Here is a 20,063-nt window from a genome sequence, read left to right on the forward strand (position 1 = left end):
TTTTATGAGTGATGGTCACTCCCTGGCCTGAGAGGTGTCTTGTGTCCAAATTTGGTGTCAGTTTCTCCAGTGGTTTTTGAGTTATGTTCAATCCACAAACAAACATTAGTTTTATTTATATAGACTAGCCCTCCCCTGCCACGCATTGCTGCGGCCCAGTCTGTGTATATGTGTTTTGTGTGTGTATATATATTTGTATATATGTGGTTTTGTGCATGCGTTGTAATGTATTTTTAAAGTCTTGGCCTTTTAAGCCCCTTCTGTTTTGTTTTCCAGTGTTTTTAGGAGTGACGGTCACTCCCTGGCCTGAGTGGTGTCTTGTGTCCAAATTTGGTGTCAATTCGTCCAGTGGTTTTTGAGTTATGTTCATCCCACAAACGAACATTACAATTTTATTGATATAGACTAGCTGTGCCCTGCCACGTGTTGCTGTGGCCTCTAGTAATAATTTTTGAAGTAGTGATAGCAATCTGGACTATTATGAAGGAGAGGTACCTACCTATTGGATGTTGGATCTATCTATCTATCTATCTATCTATCTATCTATCTATCTATCTATGGACTGTCCAGGGTTGCCACAGATGCAGGCAAAATATCAGGAAAAATGCTACTGGAACATGGCCATGCAGCTCAAAAAACTCCCAGCGACCCAGTGATTCCAGCCATGAAAGCTTTTGACAACACCGAAAACGTTTTTCTCATTTTGCTGCTGAGCATGAGAAGCGAGTCCCATTCTTCTCCGGCCCAGGCGTGGATCTGGGACGATCTCCAGCCAAGAAGGCGCGCTCCCCGAGCATGAGTCTCCCCGAGTCTCCCCGAGTCTCCCCAAGGGCCAAAGGCGCCACTCACTCACTCACTCACCTCCTGGCAAACGCGATACTGATCGATGGCCCAAACGGTGGGCACATGCGTGGCAAGAAGCTGGTACTGTGTCAGCGTGGCATTACATGCACGGGCACAAATGAGCCTGGTCTTGCCCACGGCGTTGTCCCCAACCACAACACACTTGATAGTTTCTACGTTTGGCCTTTCATAATCCATGTCAGAATCCATTAATTGGGACCTAGAGCAAGAAGAAGAAGAAGAAAAAGAGAGAAACATTAGAAAGGCGCCTCAAACGTAAACGCTCCGTGATTTGCCCGGCAGGTCACTTGCCTGCTTCGTAGGGAGTCCTTCTGACGGAAGGAAGGGAGGGAGGACCGGCTCCAGAAAGGCCAAACGCGTGGGCATCTCTCGGCGCCAAGAGAGAGGCGCCCCACCTCACCCCTCTTTCGTACCGGGAGATATTGCAAGGGATGTGGCTCTGCATTTCCTTGCTGCAGACCAATTCAAAAACCAAACACATCCACAGTCCTTCTCAGAAATCAAGGATTTTGGACCTTCGACACCACCAGAGCCATCGTAGATGTCGTGGGTGAGAGAATTGGCCGTCTGCAAGGACATAGCCCAGGGGATGCCTGGATGTTTTGATGTTCTTACCATCCTTGTGGGAGGCTTCTCCCATGTCCCCACATAGGGAGCTGGAGCTGACAGAAGGAGCTCATCTACGCTCTCTCCAGATTCAAACCTACGACCTGTCGGTCTTCAGTCCTTCCGGCACAAGGGTTTAACCCTCTGCGCCACTGGGGCCTACTGGGGTTACTGGTGTCAAAAAACTCTAAAATCAGGACAGTAAATAAAGAGCTACACTCAAAAACAGGGGAATTCCAGACAAGAAACAACCAGGGCCAGCTAATCATCTCCCAACAAAGGATTCCCCCAGGCAGGAAGTAGCCAGACTTTGAAAACTGCTAGGCCATTAAATACTAATCAAGTTGGCCAATTGCTACATTCATACCTACCTCAAACAAGCAAGAGTTGTTTCTCCCACCCTGGACATCATTCCACAGATACATAAACTCCACTTTCCTAGTTTCCAACAGACCTCACAACCTCTGAGGATGCCTGCCATAGATACAGGCTAAATATCAGGAGAGAATGCTTCTGGAACATGGCCATACAGCCCAGAAAACTCACAACAACCCAGTGATTGTGGCCATGAAAGCCTTCAACAATACACAGAACATGTCTAAGGGGAAAAACTGTTCCAAGGCACATGCAAATGGGAAAAGGACGCCTGCCATAGATGCGGGCGGAACATCAGGAGAGAATGCTTCTGGAACATGGCCATACAGCCCAGAAAACTCACAACAACCCAGTGATTCTGGCCACGAAAGCCTTCAACAACATAATATTGGATATTTCATGGGAAAACTTAGTATCACCACTTATCAGAACCCAGTAATGCCGGCCATGAAAGCCTTCGACAACACATTGGACACAAGTCTGTTCCTGGAAATTCTTTCTAGTTCTGCCCGAGGATCTGCAATCCTACCTGCAGCTGTGTATCCTTTTGCGTCCTTGGGCCAGGAAGGAGAGGCCACACACTGCAGTTTAAGCCCGAGGGATCGTGCCCCGAGGGGTTCCCTGGACACCAAACGGGCAGGCGGTGTCTTCTCGCCCCTTGCAACTAACCTGTCCAGCGTCCACATCCAAGGAACTCCTGCATGGACGGGGTTCACTCCGTACCCGCAAGCGGAGAGACTTGTCTGCCTGAGAAAGTTGCCCGGAATTAATCCCCTCCTCTAGCAGGGCACTCCTTGGGGCGAGATTCCTGGGTTTGGTCCTTGGCAAACATAAGAGGGAGCCGCACTGACCGCTTGCCCGGCCGCCTTCTCCCACGCTGGAGAAGAAGCTTGAACTGCTGCCCTTCTTGGGTCCGAGGCACAGACCGCGCGGAACCCGGGAAGAGCGAAAACAAGAGCCCTGGCCAGGGGGGGCATGGAGGCCGGCCAGCTCCCCCCCCCCCCCCCCGCACGCATTCCAGGCAGCATCCCTTTAAAAATTAATAAGGTTTCCAGAGCATGCCTCAGCCAGGCTTCTGGCACGGCACATGCCTCGCCGGTTCCATCCCGGCCTCCTCCCTCCCTCCCTTTGCGCTCTCATGCTTGTTCATGTGAGGATGGTGCCCCCCCCCCAACCTCCTCGTTGCTCCCCTTCCAGTCCTGGCTCAAGGAAGCTTCCAGATCCACCTGACTGATCACCGTCGCCTCCTCCGCCGTGGACTTGATCCTTCCTTCCCTCCTTGCCTCCCACCCTCCACCCCACGGCTCCCACTCCACAGCCCAGGCTTGCCAGGGCCTCATATTTTTGTTTTCTCACATCCTCCTTCTCACTCACTCACTCACTCACTCATGCGGCACGCACAGCCGTGAATGCACACATACATACACACATGCAGTTCGGGACGTAAACAGGGGGGTGAGCTGGAGAGCGTCCACTCCCGTCCGCCTGCTCGCTGAGAACAAACCCAAGCATAAGGCACAGCCGTTCTGTTGGCCATTGCCTTTAACAACTTGTTTTCTTTGGCGGGGAGGCGCCCAACAATCATGTTTCCCTTGGATCTTAAAATGGAAGGAACTGTACCACCGCATCATTGGAAGCAATCGCACAATATGGACATTTAGCCGTTCCAATTGTGGTGGACATCCTCACAGCGGGCCCTGTTCGCGCTGCATGCTTTTTTTCCATGTCAGGAGCAACTTGAGAGACTGCTCTTTGATTGTAGGTGAGCTATACATCCCAGCAACTACAACTCCCAAATGACAAAGTCAATCCCCCTCAAACCCACCAGTATTCAAATTTGGACGCATCGGGTATTTGTGCCAAATGTGGTCCAGTGAATGAAAATACATCCTGCATCTCAGATATTTACATTACGATTCATAAGCAAAATTACAATGATGAAGTAGCAATGAAAGTAATGTTATGTTTGGGGGTCACCAAAGTATGAGGAACTGTATTAAGGGGTTGCGGCATTAGGAAGGTTGAGAAACACTGTTCGAGACCTATAAGCGGCTTTCGATACTATTGACCATGGTATGCTTCTGTTGACCATTTCCGCTCCCTTGGCAGCCACCTCTCCACCAAAGTCAACATCGACACTGAAATACAACACCGCCTGAGCTCTGCGAGTGCAGCATTCTTCCGAGAGTGCTTGAGGACCGGGACATCTGCAGGGGGGCCAAGGGGCTTGTTTATAAAGCCATTCCCCTCCCAACCCTGTTCTATGCCTGCGAAACGTGGACTATCTGCAGACGTCACATGCAACTCCTGGAACTATTTCATCAGCACTGCCTCCAGAAAATCCTGCAAATCTCTTGGGAAGACAAGCGAGGAAATGTCAGCGTCCTGGAAGAAGCAAGGACCACCAGCATGGAAGTGATGCTCCTCCACCAACAATTCCACTGGACTGCCCACGTTGTCTAGATGCCCGACCACCGTCTCCCAAAGCAGTTGCTCTACTCCGAACTCAAGAACGGAAAACGGAATGTGAGAGGGCAGGAAAAGAGATTGAAAGATGGGCTCAAACTCTGGCATAGACACTGAGAACTGGGAAGCCCTGGCCCTTGAGCGCTCCAGCAGGAGGTCAGCTGTGGCCAGCAGTGCTGCAGAATTTGAAGAGGCACAAATGGAGGGCGAAAGGGAGAAGCGTGCCAAGAGGAAGGCGCGTCAAGCCAACCCCGACCGGGACCGCCTTAACCTGGAAACCGATGACCTCACTGCGGGAGAACATGCGGCTCCACAGCCACCTACGAACCCACCGCCAGAACACTGATCTTGGAAGACAGTCCTACTCACAGAACAAAGGATCGCCTAAGTAAGTAGGTAAGTACACTCCACCTGAAAGAATGTCTCCACAGCTTGGGGTCCTCCTGGATCCATCTCTCTACATCTCAGCCCAGGGAGGGTCAGGAGTGCTTACTATCAGCTTCGGCTGATCTGCCAGCTGCACCCCTTTCTAGATTCGGAGGGCCTGAAGATGGTGGTGCACGCACTGGTAGCCTCAAGGTTGGACTTCTGCAATGCGCTTTACATTGGGCTAGAACTACCTACTATAGAGGATGCCTGCCATAGATGTGGGCGAAACGTCAGGAGAGAATGCTTCTGGAACATGACCAGGCAGCCTGGAAAACTCACAACAACCCAGTGATTCTGGCCATGAAAGCCTTTCGACAATGCATCCTGCATATCCATTTATTTTTTGCAGCCAATGGGTTTTAAAAAAACATCTAAAGCTGTTTGCGTGCCCAAAAATAGGTTCAAAGCATCTTGTGCACCATGTTCTCAGCTGATGCCACCAAAAATAACACCGTACTTGTGATGAAAATGTGACCCACAAGGCACACTTGGCCAGAAAAACGGAGACATAGGTAAGTTGTCCACAAAGGACACGGCTGAGAAGGAGAAGGATCCGAGAAGCAAGGGCGGAGGAACAAGTGCAGGCCGCGCAAGGCTACAATCCTATCTAATTTGCAAGAACACTGAGCACAACAGGGCTTCCCTCCGAGTAAACACACAAAGGAATGTTGCAGCTTAAAAGGTACTGAGAATCCACAGGGTTTCCCAGTGTCTTTTAAATTCTGCCCTTTGGAGGATTGCAGGAAAGGAAAGGACGGGAGATCGCTTGGTGCCACTCATGGCATCTACTCCTATGTTGCAGAAGTTATACAGAGCAACCTAGAACTGGAGAGAGCTGCCTTGCAACCGAGAAACATTGGACTTACTGTATTGTGGAAGGCTTTCGTGGCTGGAATCACTGAGTTGTTGTAGGTTTTTCAGGCTATATGGCCATGTTCTAGAGGCATTCTCTCCTGACCTTTCGCCTGCATCTATGGCAAGCATCCACAGAGGTTGTGAGGATGCTCTGAGGATGCTTGCCATAGATGCAGGCAAAAGGTCAGGAGAGAATGCCTCTAGAACAGTGGTTCTCAACCTGGGGTCCCCAGATGTTTTTGGCCTTCAACTCCCAGAAATCCTAACGGCTGGTAAACCGGCTGGAATTTCTGGGAGTTGTAGGCCAAAAACATCTGGGGACCCCAGGCTGAGAAGCACTGCTCTAGAACATGGCTACATAGCTCAAAAAACCTACAACAACCCACTGGTCTCACGATTATTACTAACTCTGCCCTAGCTTGAGGGTCTCTGGTGAAGTGCTGTGGGAGAACCCGACAGAGGACTTTGAGGTGGACGGGGCGCATCAATACCAATGGTTCTCCGCCTTCTAATGCCACGACCCCTTCACACAGTTCCTCATGTTGTGCTGACCCCCAACCAGAACATTATTTTTGTTGATACTTCACAACTGTCATAGTGCTCCTGTTATGAATCGTCATGTAAATATCTGATATGCAGAATGCATTTTCATTCACTGGACCAAATTTGGCACAAATGGAGAGGTGGGGGGGGGGGATATATAGATTTTGTCACTTAGGAGTTATAGTTGCTGGGATGTATAGTTAATCTACAATCAAAGAGCATTCTGAACTCCACCAACGATGGAATGGAACCGAACTTGGCACACAGAACTCCCAAGACCAGCAGAAAATACTGGAAGGGTTTGGTGGGCATTGACCTTGAGCTTTGGAGTTGTAGTTCACCTACATCCAGAGAGCACTGGACTCAGACAATGATGGATCTGGATCAAACTTGGCTCGAAGGCTCAATGTGCCCAAATGTAAACACTGGTGGAGTTTGGGAGAAATAGACGCTGATATTTATAGATTACCTATAACCAAAGAGCATTCCAGACTCCGCCAGCGATACAATTGTGCCAAACTTCCCCCCTGGAACCCCGCTGCCTTGAAGGGACTCATTAGCATGAGCCTCCCTCCAGCCTCGCCCGCTCTCCCTGTGCACCACGCTGCCATGCGCCGAGCACGCCTGCTCTCCCCCCCCCCCCCCCCCCGCTTGGACTCAGTCTCAGAAACAGCCCTCCCCTTGGCTGAGAGGCCTGCCAATCACAGCGGAGGAGGGGGGCTTTTGGTGGGAGGATTTACAGTCTGTTTCTAAAAAGGAAGATCCTCAGCCTTCTCTGCCCAAGGGGTTCCTAAGACCATCCAAAGCCTATGTTCTCTGGTGGTCTTTGGCAACCCCGCTGCAACCCCCTGGTGACCCCTTCATGGGCCCCAACCCCCAGGTTGAGAAGCCCTGATCTACACTGTAGAATTAATGCAGTTTGACACCACTTTAACTGTATCGAATCATGGCAGCTGTCATTTTGCTAGGCCTTTCGCCTTCTCTGCCAAAGAGGGCTGGTGTCTCACCAGACTACAAATCCCAGGATTTCAATAGTATTGAACCGTGGCATGAATGCGATCGCAGAGCCTGGCATTGAACCCACCAGACTTGCAAATCCTAGGCAGGCAGAGGATGCATTGATGCCACAGAATGAACACACTTTGGCCCCGTGTGAACTTTTATGGCTCAATGCCAAGACATTGCAGTTTGGTGAGGCACTCGCATTCTTTGGCAGAGAAAGACCTTGCAAAACTACACCTCCCAGGATTCCATGACACTGAGGAATGGTGGTTAAAGTGGTATCAAACTGGTATCATTCTACAGTGTAGATGCGCTCTGGGAAGAAAGAAAAAGCAAACAATAAATGCAAAAAATGCTATTACTGAAAACCCTTCGAGAACATATTCTGCCAAAATGTTTGGGGACAATAGCTGGGTGTGTTATAGACCTCACAACCTTTGAGGACGCTTGCTATAGATGCAGGCGAAAGGTCAGGAGAGAATGCTTCTAGAGCATGGCCATACAGCCCGAAAAACCTCTAACAACCCAGTGAATCCAGCCATGAAAAGCCATGAAAGCCTTCGACAATAGCTGGGGAGTTTGTGTTTCTCCAGTGAGGAGCGTAACACCGGGGACTCTGTTATCATAACTGGGAGACGTCTCTTTATGGGTTTTGCCATGTGCCCAAATCTCCCCGAGGAGGGCATTGGCTTTTCAGCAGAGACGCGGTGGTAACCCCCAAGCCACCTTGCTCAAGCAAGAGTCCGTAGTAGTAGTAAGGGAACGCTGTTCTCCCTCCACCGATGCAATCCCACCGCCAAAGAGTTAACAGAGCTCTGCCTCCATCGGAGCAACATTTCCACAGCACAGGAAACGAGTGCGCAAGCCATGTGGGGAGGTGGAATTCAGTCAAAAGCAAGCCATGTGCCATGTGAAGCGCCAAGCGGGAGCAACAACTGTGGAGGCGGTCAGCCAACTACTGCCCACGTGACACCGAACAAGGGGAGAACCCAGCCGTTGCCCAAACCAGTGCCACCACCTTGGCTTTGCTTCAGCATGGGCGCATCGTCCCCACTGCAGAATTAATGCAGTTTGACCTCACTTGAACTGTCATGGCTCCATGCTGTGGAATCATAGCATTTGCAGTTTGACAGCATCTTTATACTTGGGTTGCTGCGTGTTTTCCGGGCTGTCTGGCCATGTTCCAGAAGCACTCTCTCCTGACTTTTTACCCACATCTATGGCAGGAGGCATTCCCAGAGGTTGAGGGGTCTGTTGGAAACGAGGCAAGTGGGATTTATATCCCTGTGGAATGATGTCCAGGGTGGGAGAAAGGACTCTGTCTGTTCGAGGCAAGTACGAATGTTGCAATTGGCCAGCTTGATTCGCATTAAATGGCCTTGCAGCTTCAAAGCCCAGTATCCACAATTTACTTGTAGGCGCATAAAAATACCACCATTGGTTCAATCCATCACCTGCTTTGTTTTCCAGCGTAGAGCCCATCTACCGCGTTCCCTCACGACTTTGCAGGTTGCTTTTCACAGACTCACTGCTTCGCGGTTTTTCAATACATATTAATATAAAATATTTATCACGGTATTTTCACTGTTTCGCGGGTTTTTGCCGTACTTGTTCTGCACATGTGTCGTACGTGTTGTACAGTAACGTATATATTAACGATTTATAGTAAATAGCGTATTTACTCAGCAGATGAATACACACCAAAAACTAAAGTAGGACTTGCGCTGCGGCTGCTTTGAGACACTACTGCCAATGTGAAATTGATGAGTGATGGTCACTCGTTGGCCTGAGAGGTATATTGTTTCCAAATTTGGTGTCATTTCGTCCAGTGGTTTTTGAGTTATGTTAATCCCACAAACAAATATTACATTTTTATTTATATAGATGATTATTAGTATTATATTGAATTACATTATAATATAATAAATGCTATTGAAAGCTTTCAACAACAGACAAGAGTTTTTTCTCTCACCCTGGACCTACCACAGCCAGTCTTTGAAGCTGCAAGGCCATTTAATGCGAATCAAGGCTTGAGGCTGTTAGGAATTGTGGGAGTTGAAGTCCAAAACACCTGGAGGACATTTTCATTTATATAATATTGTATTATTATTAGTAGTATTATATTATAATACATATACAATTGTCGTCTCTACTTGCTAACTTGAGAGTGCAAACATTATTCATTCATTTATTTATTTATTTAGAGAGAGAGAGAGAGTCCCTACTTTGCGGATTTTCACTTTTCGCGGGTGGTCCTGGAACGCATCACCCGCGATAAGTGAGGGAACCCTGCACTCTGTGGAATTAATGCAGCGCAAGACTTTAACTGCCATGGCTTTATATTATGACATCATGGGATTTTTAGTACCAGCATTCTTTGGCACAATAGTCTACAGGCCTTGTGAACGACAATTCCCACAATCCCATTGTAGTTAAAGTAGGGTTAGGTAAAGGTAAAGGTTGTCCCCTGACATTAAGTCCAGTCGTGTCTGAATCTGGGACTCTGGTGCTCATCTCCATTTCTAAGCCGAAGAGCCAGCATTGTCCATAGACACCTCCATGATCATGTGGCCGGCATGACTGCATGGAGCGCCGTTACCTTCCCGCCGGAGTGGTACCTATTGATCTACTCATATTTGCATGTTTTCAAACTGCTAGGTTGGCAGAAGCTGGGGCTGACCGCGGAAGCTCACACCGCTCCCCAGATTCGAACCTGCGACCTTTCAGTCAACAAGCTCAGCAGCTCAGCGCTTTAACCCGCTGTGCCACTGGGGGCTCCTAAAGTAGGGTTAAACTGCATCAGTCCCATAATGTGGATGCACCCTCCCTCCGTCTGCAAAAACGCCTGCCTCTCTGGCCTCCTTATCTTCCCTGCCAGCCTGCTCTTATTTTCTGCAAGTCTTTTGTCTGCTCCCATGTATTCTTCCTCTCACAATGCTGGCACACAACAGTCGGCTTGTTTGCTTTGCATCCTCCCAGCCATCCCATCTACGCTGCTGTCTCGCAAAAAGGGTGGAAATGCGTCCCTTCCTCGCAAACCCCTGGACCCAGTCTGCGTTGCCAAGGAAACTAGAAAATCTCCAGGGGAGCCTAACTGGTTTCCTAGCAACCAACAGGCTACGTCTAAACCCCCCTTCCTCTCATGTTTACATTTTTTAAAAAGAAAAATCAAGAGATTCCCAAATTTTGGGAAAAATACAACACAAATAATTAAAAAATCACTACAATTTATTCTAAGAGAGGTGGGAGAAGAGCCCGAGCAGAATCCCACCTACCGCTTGCTTGGAAAACTATGCAAATAAACCAGGAAAACTGCAAAATGCAGAAGATGGGAACAATGCACTTTTGTAGCAAATACAAACAAGCATGCCTGCAATGGCTCTCTTGAGTGCAAGGCTTCTATATTTCCCGCGTCGTAAGAATATCACACCAGGTCGGTGTCCGAATACAGAGGACCACAAAAGGAGGAGACTTGGGTGCATCTGCACTGTGGAATTAACACAGTTTGACCCTCCTTGGACTGCCATGGCTCCGTATTCTGGGACCCAAGGAGTTGTCGTTTGACAAGGTCTTCCACTTTCTCTGCCAAAGAGGGTCAGGGCCTCCAAACACTGCAACTCCTGAGCATTGGAGCATGAATGTCTTCATACCCAGGGTGTTTAATTCTGTTTTAAGGTGTACATATTGGTAGATTTTAAATGGCAAAGAAACGCTTTTTAATGTATATACATATAATATTGATATTAATATTGGAATGTAAAAATACAATATAATACTAACATTAACACAATATAATGATTACATGTAATATTAATAATAATATTACAGCATAGTGTCATAGTACAATATAATAATACAGGTAAGTAAAGGTATTCTCCTGACATTAAGTCCAGTCATGTCTGACTTTGGGACTCTGGTGCTCATCTCCAATTCTAAGCTGAAGAGCCGGCGTTGTCCATAGACACCTCCAAGGTCATGTGGCCAGCACGACTGCATGGAGCGCCATTATAATATAAACAATATAATACTACTACTAATAATACAATATAATGTGTATATTATATAGTACATTATATATACACACACACACATATATATAAAATATTGCATTATAGTGGTATAGTACAATATAGCAATATACAGGGTTAGTCAAAATGCATAGGCCAAACATACATACAATTGTATGTATCTTTGGCCTATGCATTTTGACTAACCCTGTATAATACTAATATTGTGCTAGGCTAGTCATATAATATATTGTATATACATATAAATGTTAATAATAATATTGTAATGTAGTACAATAATATATAATAATAATAATAATAATAATAATAATAATAATAATAATATTGCAATATAGTAACACTAATATATTAAATAGAATTAGTACTGATAATATATCATAATATATGATATACTGTTTATTATTGTGTATATTTGGAATTTTTTTTATTGTGAGCCACTTTGAGCCTCTGTAGAAATATACACAATGCTACACAAATCAGTGGTGAGATATATAGACTCCACATGCTGACCACTATCAGATTGTCTGAAGATGCTAGTAGCCAGGGATGCAGGCGAAATGTCAGGAGAACATGCTGCTAGAACACACTGAAATAAATAAAATGCTACACCAATCAGTGGTGCGAGATATATAGCTTCCACATGCATGACCACTATCAGATTGCCTGAAGATGCTAGTAGCCAGGGATACAGGCAAAATGTCAGGAGAACATGCTGCTAGAACTCATTGAAATAAATAACCGCTCTGAGTTGCCTTTTGGCTGAGAGGGGTGGCATATAAATATAATAAATAAGGGACTCAGGCCGGTTTACAACAAAGGAATTCATACACAGTAGTTTAAAACATCACATCCAATAATACACTAATATAAACACATTAAAGGACTATCATATCATTATATAAGGCCAAATCGTAAATAAATAAAATGCTACACGAATCAGTGGCGCAAGATATATAGGCTCCACTTGCTTGACCCCATCAGATTGCCTGAAGATGCCAGTAAGCAGTGATGCCGGCGAAATGTCAGGAGAACATGCTACTAAAACACATAGGAGGCGATATAGTCTTGGAAACCACACAACAACAACAACAAACCCCCCAAAATGTAAACTCTATACTGAATCCCCAAACTCTGGGTTTGGGGACTCCGGCTGGGCATTGCTTAAGGATGCTGGGAGTTGTGGTCCCAACCCCCAGAGTTGGATGCAACCCCGCCATTGACGAGAGAGCGAAATGTCAGGAGAACATGCTACTAAAACACATAGGAGGCGATACAGTCTTGGAAACCACACAACAACAACAACCCCCCCCCCCCCCCCGCTTCCACAATGGAAACTCTATCCTGAATGCCCAAACTCTGCGTTTTGGGACTCGGGCTGGGCATTGCTTAAGGATGCTGGGAGTTGTGGTTCGGATGCAACCCCGCCATTGACGAGAGAGCAAAGGCTTCGGGGAGGAATGGCGCCCTCCCAGGCAGCTCCCTCCCTCCCTCCTTCCTTCCCTCCCCAGCCTGGACCGGCTCTGATGCGGGAGAGCATCCTCCTCCTCCCCCTCCTCCCTTGGCCCGGGTTACTTACCCCAGCACGTCTGAATGGGCCAGAGGCCAGGAGCAGGAGAAGAAGAAGGGGGGGGAGGAGGAGAAGGCGAGGGGAGCAGGGCTTCCCGGGAGACATGATGATGGCTCCTTCTCCTGGGCGGGCGGGCGGGCGGGGATGATGATGCTGCTGCTGCTGATGATGATGAGGCTGCTGTTATGTCCTGGGAAGAAGAAGGGGCGCCGGGCGTGCCCAGGGGGGGCCCTCCTGCACCTGCATCCTCCTCCTCCTCTCCTCCTCCCTCCCTCCTTCCCTTCCCTCCTCCTTCTCTGCGATCCGCAGCCCCGGCTCCACGGAGACCGAGTTCATTCACAAAAAACAGGGGCCAAAAAAACAGAGAGAGAAAGGGGGGGGGGGGAGAGGGAGGGATCCAGGAACGCAATGAGAAAGCCCCTCCCCTTTGATCCCCCCCCCTCCCCAAGCCGGTGCTGATTGGCTGGAAGCGGACCAGTGGGGAGGAAGGGAGCTGGGGGCGGGCCGGCTCCGTTGAGGGAGGGAGGGGGGAGGGAGGGAGGGGCTGGAGGCATTGTTTGCTACGAGCAGCAGCATCCCTCCCTCCCTCCCTTCCCTTTGGGGGGTGACAGGGTTCCTGTGTTGCACCCCGGACAGGACAAGCGCTCTGGCTTCAACCACCACACCATCCTTTCATGGAAGACTAGCCGTCCCCTGCCACGCGTTGCTGTGGCCCACATGGGGGTTCCGTGTGGGAGGTCTGGCCCAATTCTGTCATTGGTGGGGCTCAGAATGCTCTTTGATTGTAGGCGAACTATAAATCCCAGCAACTACAACTCCCAAATGTCAAGATTCTATTTTCCCCAAACTCCACCAGTGTTCACATTTGGGCATGTTGAGTATTTGTGTAGTTTGGTCCAGATCCATCCTTGTTTGAGTGCACAGTGCTCTCTGGATGTAGGTGAACTGCAACTCCAAAACCAAAGGACACTGCCCAGTAAACCCTTCCAGTATTTCCTCTTGGTCATGGGAGTTCTGTGTGTCAAGATTGGTTCAGTTCCATTGTTGGTGGAGTCCAGAATTCTCTTTGATTGTAAGTGAACTACAAATCCCAGCCACTACAACTCCCAAATCACAAAATCATTTATTTTGAGTGAAGGGCATACATTGGGTTGTTAGGTGTCTTGTGTCCAAATTTGGTGTCAATTCATCCTGTGGTTTTGAGTTCTGTGAATCCCACAAACGAACATGACATTTTTATTGATATAGAGAATTAAACAGTTGAGATGTCCTGGGAGCAACTGCTCAGGAAGATCTGGAGGAGCCTCAGGAGGAGAATACTCCAGGGGACAGGAGCAGGATTCAAAACCCTCTTGACGGATGAGAGAGAGGATGGGCCAAAATAAACACAATGAAGTTCAACGGGGACAAAGGCAAGAGACTCCACTTGGGCAGGAAAAACGAAATGCAAAGAGACAGAAGGGGGGACGAGGAGGCCTGGCTCGAGAGCAGGACGTGGGGAAAAGAGTCCTCGTGGACAACAAGTTAAACGTGAGCCAGGAATGTGATGTGGCAGCAAGAAAGGCCAATGGGATTTTGGCCTGCATCAGGAGGAGCCTGGTGTCTAGATCCAGGGAAGTCCTGATCCCCGCGCTCCATTCTGCCTTGGTTAGACCACACCTGGAATCACACTGGGTCCAATTCTGGGCATTACAATTGAAGGGAGATGTTGACTCTCAACTGGAATAATGTGTCCAGAGAAAGAGGGCGACTCAAATGATCAAGGGTCTGGAGAACAAGCCCTATGAGGAGTGGCTTAAAGAGCTGGGCATGTTTAGCCTGAAGAAGAGAAGGCTGAGGGGAGATATGATGAGGGCCATGTATACATATGTGAGAGGAAGCCACAGGGAGGAGGAGGAGGGAGCAAGCTTGCTTTCTGCTTCCCTGGAGAGAGACTAGGACGCAATGGAGCCATGGCTTCAAACTACAAGAAAGGAAATTCCACCTGAACATGAGGAAGAACTTCCTGACTGTGAGAGCCATTCAGCAGTGGAACTCTCTGCCCCGGAGTATAGTGGAGGCTCCTTCCTTGGAGGCTTTTAAACAGAGGCTGGCCATCTGTCGGGGGTGATTTGAATGCAATATTCCTGCTTCTTGGCAGAATGGGGTTGGACTGGATGATGGCCCAGGAGGTCTCTTCCAACTCTAGGATTCTGTGATTATAATTACATTTCCATTATTTTGCTATAAGGAGCTACAGTGTGCATCGGGGTGATCCACATTTGGCTCTGAGCCACATTTGACCCATAGGCTGGCATTCCTCTTTCCACTAAATAACTACTTCTAATTCACATTGGGAAACTTTGGGTTCTCCAACTCTGACCGCCTCGAACTCAGGAGAATTCAGGTCTGAAACATCAAGAAGACCAGTCCCCACTAGAAGTGTGCACGGTACCCGTTTCTCCCGTTTCATTCGTTTTTTCGTTGCGGGCAGGAGCCCAAAACAGGAACACGCCCTAGAACGAAAATTAGCTCAAAACGAAAGAAAGCGGGAGTGGGTACCGTTTCCTTGCCTGCTTTTCGTGGGAAGAGCTTAATCTTTTTTGCCTATCCCCCAGCAAACAAAAAGTAAACCCTCGTTCACTGTCCTCTTCTAGGAGGTCATCACTCTTCCTTCTCTGGAAGTGGGGAGATTCCTGGAAATGCCTTGGAGAGTGTGTGGCAACCAAGGCCCTCTCCTTGTCCCTCCTCCTTGGCCCTCGTTGCTGTGAAGGAGGGAAGAGGAGGGGGCTGGAGGCACCTTCCTTGCACCAGAGAGAGAGAGAGAGAGAGAGAGAGAGAGAGAGACGGAGGAGGAAGAGGAGAGGAAGGCGCCCAGTCAGGCGGCAGCAAGTGAGGACCCAAGGCGGCATCTCCAAGATAAACAGTGCCATTGCCAAAAATGATGGGAAGTGTTGCACTCCGGGACAGGAAAAGCCCTCTGACTTTAAACACCACACCGTTGGATGGAAAACAATCCCTTTTATTGAAGATAATTATAAAGCAAAAAGGTAAAAAAAACACCTTAAAGAAATAGGTAAATCCAATTAGGTAGGAAGATAAGCAAGAACAAAGTAGTCCAGGATAACAGTCCAGCAAAGTCCATAAAAACCAAGGCAAAACTTTCCAAATAACATGCAAAGAATCAGGAAATCCAAGGCATGAATATAGAGCATAGAATCCAAGAATCAAAACCACGGAACAAAGGCACTTAAAACATGTATTTCCCAAGCAAAACTTCCATGAACAAAAAGGAGATCTTGACTTGATTCCAAACGATGCTTCATCTGACTACATATCCTGTACTTGGGACTTTTATCTCCTCGTTAGCTAAGTCTCCAGCATTCAGGAATTGATTTCATTTTAACTGAGAACTTCTTCTTATCTTTTTCTCTCAAAGCCTGGCAGACCATCGAAGCCACTGTTCGGCTTTCCTGTTTTGACTAATTTCCTCGCATCTATCTATTTGCTCACTATCCATTTGCTCATTAATTTCTGCAGCTGGGCCAGGTGCCAAGCTGTTTTCATGTTCCTTATCATGGGAACTCTCTGGTAACGAATCAGGGAGCACACCATCATCCCCACCCCCCTCAGGGACATTCTCGTGGGAAACCACACTTTGAACGGGGGTCTCCTGGTCATTCTTTGCATCAAGATCACTGGCCAAACACTTGCCATCTTGAAACTCATCTTGAAACTCATTGGCATCACTCCCCACATCCAAAGCATCCTGATCCGGGAACACAATCACAGGCTGAACTCCAACAGTTCCCACACTTATTGCGGGCGTTATGTTCCAGGACCACCCACAAAAAGTGAAAATCCACAAAGCAGGGACGCTATATATGTACATTTACACAGAGGGTTTTAAAATGATTATTCTATTATTATTATTATTATAATACACAATCCCAACAAAGGATTCCCCTAGGCAGTAAGAAGCCAGACCTTGAAACTGCTAGGCCATCGAATGCTAATCAAGGTGTCCAATTGAAACATTCACACCTACAGCATCCCTCCCTTCCCTTTGGTGGATTATATTATTTACCCAGAAGGGTTTTAAATTATGATTGTTATGCTATTATTATTATTATTATTATTATTAGATACACAACAAGATTAGTACACAGCAAACAAGGCCAATGGTCTTGTTATGCCTTTCCCTCTTATCTCCTTGTTCCCCAATTGCAGCAATCCAATAAGAAGAGTGGATATTGGGGGCCACAAAGCCAGCCAAGCCCCAAGAAGCGGAGGCAGAGCTTCCTCGTCCTCTGAAAAGGGAGCGAGATTGCAGGCAGCAGCAGCAGCAGCATCCACATGTAAACATCAGGCACCAGGCTTGAAATGGCCTCGTGCCCTCTTCCGCCATGAAGGCACACTGGGGCCAGAATAAGGTAAATACAAATAAATAAAATCCTTTGTGTTCTAGAGAAAGTACACAGTTACATAATATATATATCCAGCTTTCTATTGAAGGGAGAAAAATAGGATTACACTTCAAGAGGACCTGTGGCTTGTTACGTAAGACGGCCATTCATGGAGGACTTGGGAATCCATTCTATGGGGTTTTGTGTTACTAAGTCTAACAAAGGCATTATTATTATTAGTAGGGGGACATGAGAGAAGCCTGCGCTGTGCTACTCTGCTGCTGAGTATGCATGCCCAGTGTGGAACACATCTCACCACACTAAAGCAGTGGATGTGGCTCTTAATGAGACATGCCACATTATCACTGGGTGCCTGCGCCCCACACCACTGGAGACATTACACTACTTAGCCGGTATTGCACCACCTGACATCCGCCAGGAAGTAGCAGCCAATAGTGAAAGGACCAAGGCAGAGACAACTCCAGCCCATCCCCTGTTTGGGTATCAGCCAGCACGTCAACGACTTAAATCAAGAAATAGTTTTCTAAGATCTGCAGAGACACTCACTGGAACACCTCAGCAAGCGAGAGTCCAAAAGTGGCAGGCCCAAACCCAGCACCTCAATTCATGGGTGATACCCAATGAGAGACTCCCCCCTGGGCACACAGAGGACTGGGTGACCTGGAAGGCGCTGAACAGACTGCACTCTGGCACCACGACATGCAGGGCCAACCTCAAGAAATGGGGCCACAAAGTGGAATCCTCGACATGCGAGTGTGGAGAGGAGCAAACCACTGACCACCTGCTGCAATGCACCCTGAGCCCTGCCACATGATGCACAAGGGAGGACCTTCTTGCAGCAACACCAGAAGCACTCCAAGGGGCCAGATACTGGTCAAAGGACATTTAATCAACTCTCATACTCACAAATTTTGTAATCTGCTTGTTTGCTTTGTTCTGTTAGAAATGTAATATAATTTGACTGGTTGTTCTGACACGACAAATAAATAAATTATTAGTATCATCGTCATCACTGTGTTGTTGATCATGACCACTGCTGTGAGTTTTCCGGGCTGTCTGGCCATGTTCCAGATGCATTTTCTCCTGACGTTTTGCCCACATCTATGGCAGGCATCTGCAGAGGTTGTGAGGTCTGTTGGAAACTCAACCTCCCTCCAACAGACAAGAGTTCTTTCTCCCACCCTGGACATCATTCCACAGATATATGAACCTCACTTGCCTATTGTCCAACACAACTCACAACCTCCGAGGATGCCTTTAGTCATAGGTGTGGGTGAAATGTCAGGAGAGAATGCTTCTGGAACATGGCCATTCAGCCCGGAAAACTCACAACAGTTAAATATACACACTGTTACTATTTAAATGTTTTTTAACTTTTGCGTTGCCATCCTGTGCTAATCAAGCTGGCCAATGGCAACATTTCACACTTGCCTCTGTGGAGGAGGGAGGGCCTGAAGGAGACAGCAACCAGCCAGACTTTGAAACTGGCAAGGCCATTAAATGCAAAATAAGGCAATCGATTGCAACCTGTGCACCTGCCTCAAGCAGACAAGAGTCCTTTCTGCCACCCTGGATATCATTCCACAGATGTATAAATCCCACTTGCCTATTTCCCAACAGACCTCACAACCTCTGAGGATGCCTGCCATAGATGTGGGCGAAACGTCAGAAGAGAATGCTTCTGGAACATGGCCAGACAGCCTGGGAAACTCACAGCAACCCGCTGACTGATACTGTTTTTGGAATCCAATGCATCAGGATCATGTGACACTCCACCCCCCCCCCCACCCCCACTTTCCCTTCGGATTCTTCTCTCTCTCTCTCTTCCTCCCTCCCTCCCTCCCTCTCTCTATCCTTCCCTCCTTCTGCAAAAGCGACAGAATGCAATGCACCCCTTCCTTGGGTGGAGAACCCCAAGGCGCAGAAATGCAAAGCCCCCCCTCTTTCTACCTGGACGCACAAGCGGCGGGGGCCTCGAAGAGCTCCCCTATCCCTCCCCACCCCCTAAACAACCCCCTAGGCAATGGCATGCAGTGCCACCCCCCCCCCCACTCCCCCTTGGCTCACCTAACTCGCAAGACGGGCACCTCCCTCTCCATTGCAGCTTGGGGCCCCTTCCCCTTCCTCGGCCGGGGGCTCCTGGGGGCTTTGGGGGAGCCAGGATGCAAAGTGCCCACCAGGCCGGCTTTTGGCTCCTTTCTCCCAGCCGGTCGGTCACCGAGGTGGGGGAGGAGGAGGAGGAACCCAGAAAGCCGCCTTTCCTTGCCAGCCGCATGATTTGGCTTATTTGGACTGAGCAGGGGCTGGAGGGGGGCCTTCCCTTGCCCCCCCCCCGAACTGATCCCCCCCCCTCGCCTTGGGCCAGAGACAAAGGCCCGTTGTGACTCGGAGGCGGAAACATTGGTCCTGAACCTGCCATCTGAAAGGCAGTTTTGAATGGTCTGTATTTGTATTTTCATCTCTCTCTTTAAACTTTTCTACTTGGACAAGTGTGGGATTGTGTTGTTGAAGGCTTTCGTGGCCTGAATCACTGGGTTGCTGTGAATTTTTCCGGGTTGTATGGCCTCAACCTGAGCTTGAGGATGCCTGCCATAGAAGTAGGCGAAACGTCAGGAGAAAATGCTTCTGGAACATGGCCAGACAGCCCAGGAAACTCATGCAATCCAGTATGGATACTGTTGGACAAGACCGACATTGAATGCCCTGAATGCAGGACTGCTATGGCCATGTTCCAGAAGCATTCTCTCCTGATGTTTTGCCTGCATCTGTGCCCAATGAAGCACATCATGAACCAACCTGGACACCGCTTCTGTGGGAAGGTAAAAGGGCGCCCCATGAAGTCACGCCAGCTCCGTGACCAGGAGGTGTCTATGGACACCCGCTGTCAGCCCCAGCTCCTGCCAACCTAGCAGTTTGAAAACA

General features: G+C 48.4%; 1 protein-coding gene across 4 annotated transcripts in view; it reads right to left on the bottom strand.

The window, feature by feature from the left end:
- The window catches only part of RHOBTB2 (Rho related BTB domain containing 2), a 46,421-nt gene that overhangs the window by 12,901 nt on the left and 13,457 nt on the right, over positions 1–20,063 (bottom strand). Inside the window, exons 1-2 of one of the 4 annotated variants that reach the window (XM_060787012.2) lie at positions 19,209–19,290; positions 862–1,063 (exon numbers count right to left, since the gene is read on the bottom strand). In XM_060787012.2, the coding sequence (XP_060642995.2) occupies positions 862–1,063; positions 19,209–19,240 (234 nt within the window). In that variant the 5' untranslated portion in view covers positions 19,241–19,290. Of the gene's footprint in view, positions 1–861; positions 1,064–2,514; positions 2,764–12,744; positions 12,990–19,208; positions 19,291–20,063 lie in introns of those variants that run through there. The other 3 variants (XM_060787015.2, XM_060787013.2, XM_060787011.2) reach the window with 3 other exon arrangements.

Source organism: Anolis sagrei, chromosome 7 (assembly GCF_037176765.1).
Source record: "Anolis sagrei isolate rAnoSag1 chromosome 7, rAnoSag1.mat, whole genome shotgun sequence".
NCBI classification, from domain to species: Eukaryota; Metazoa; Chordata; class Lepidosauria; order Squamata; family Dactyloidae; genus Anolis; species Anolis sagrei.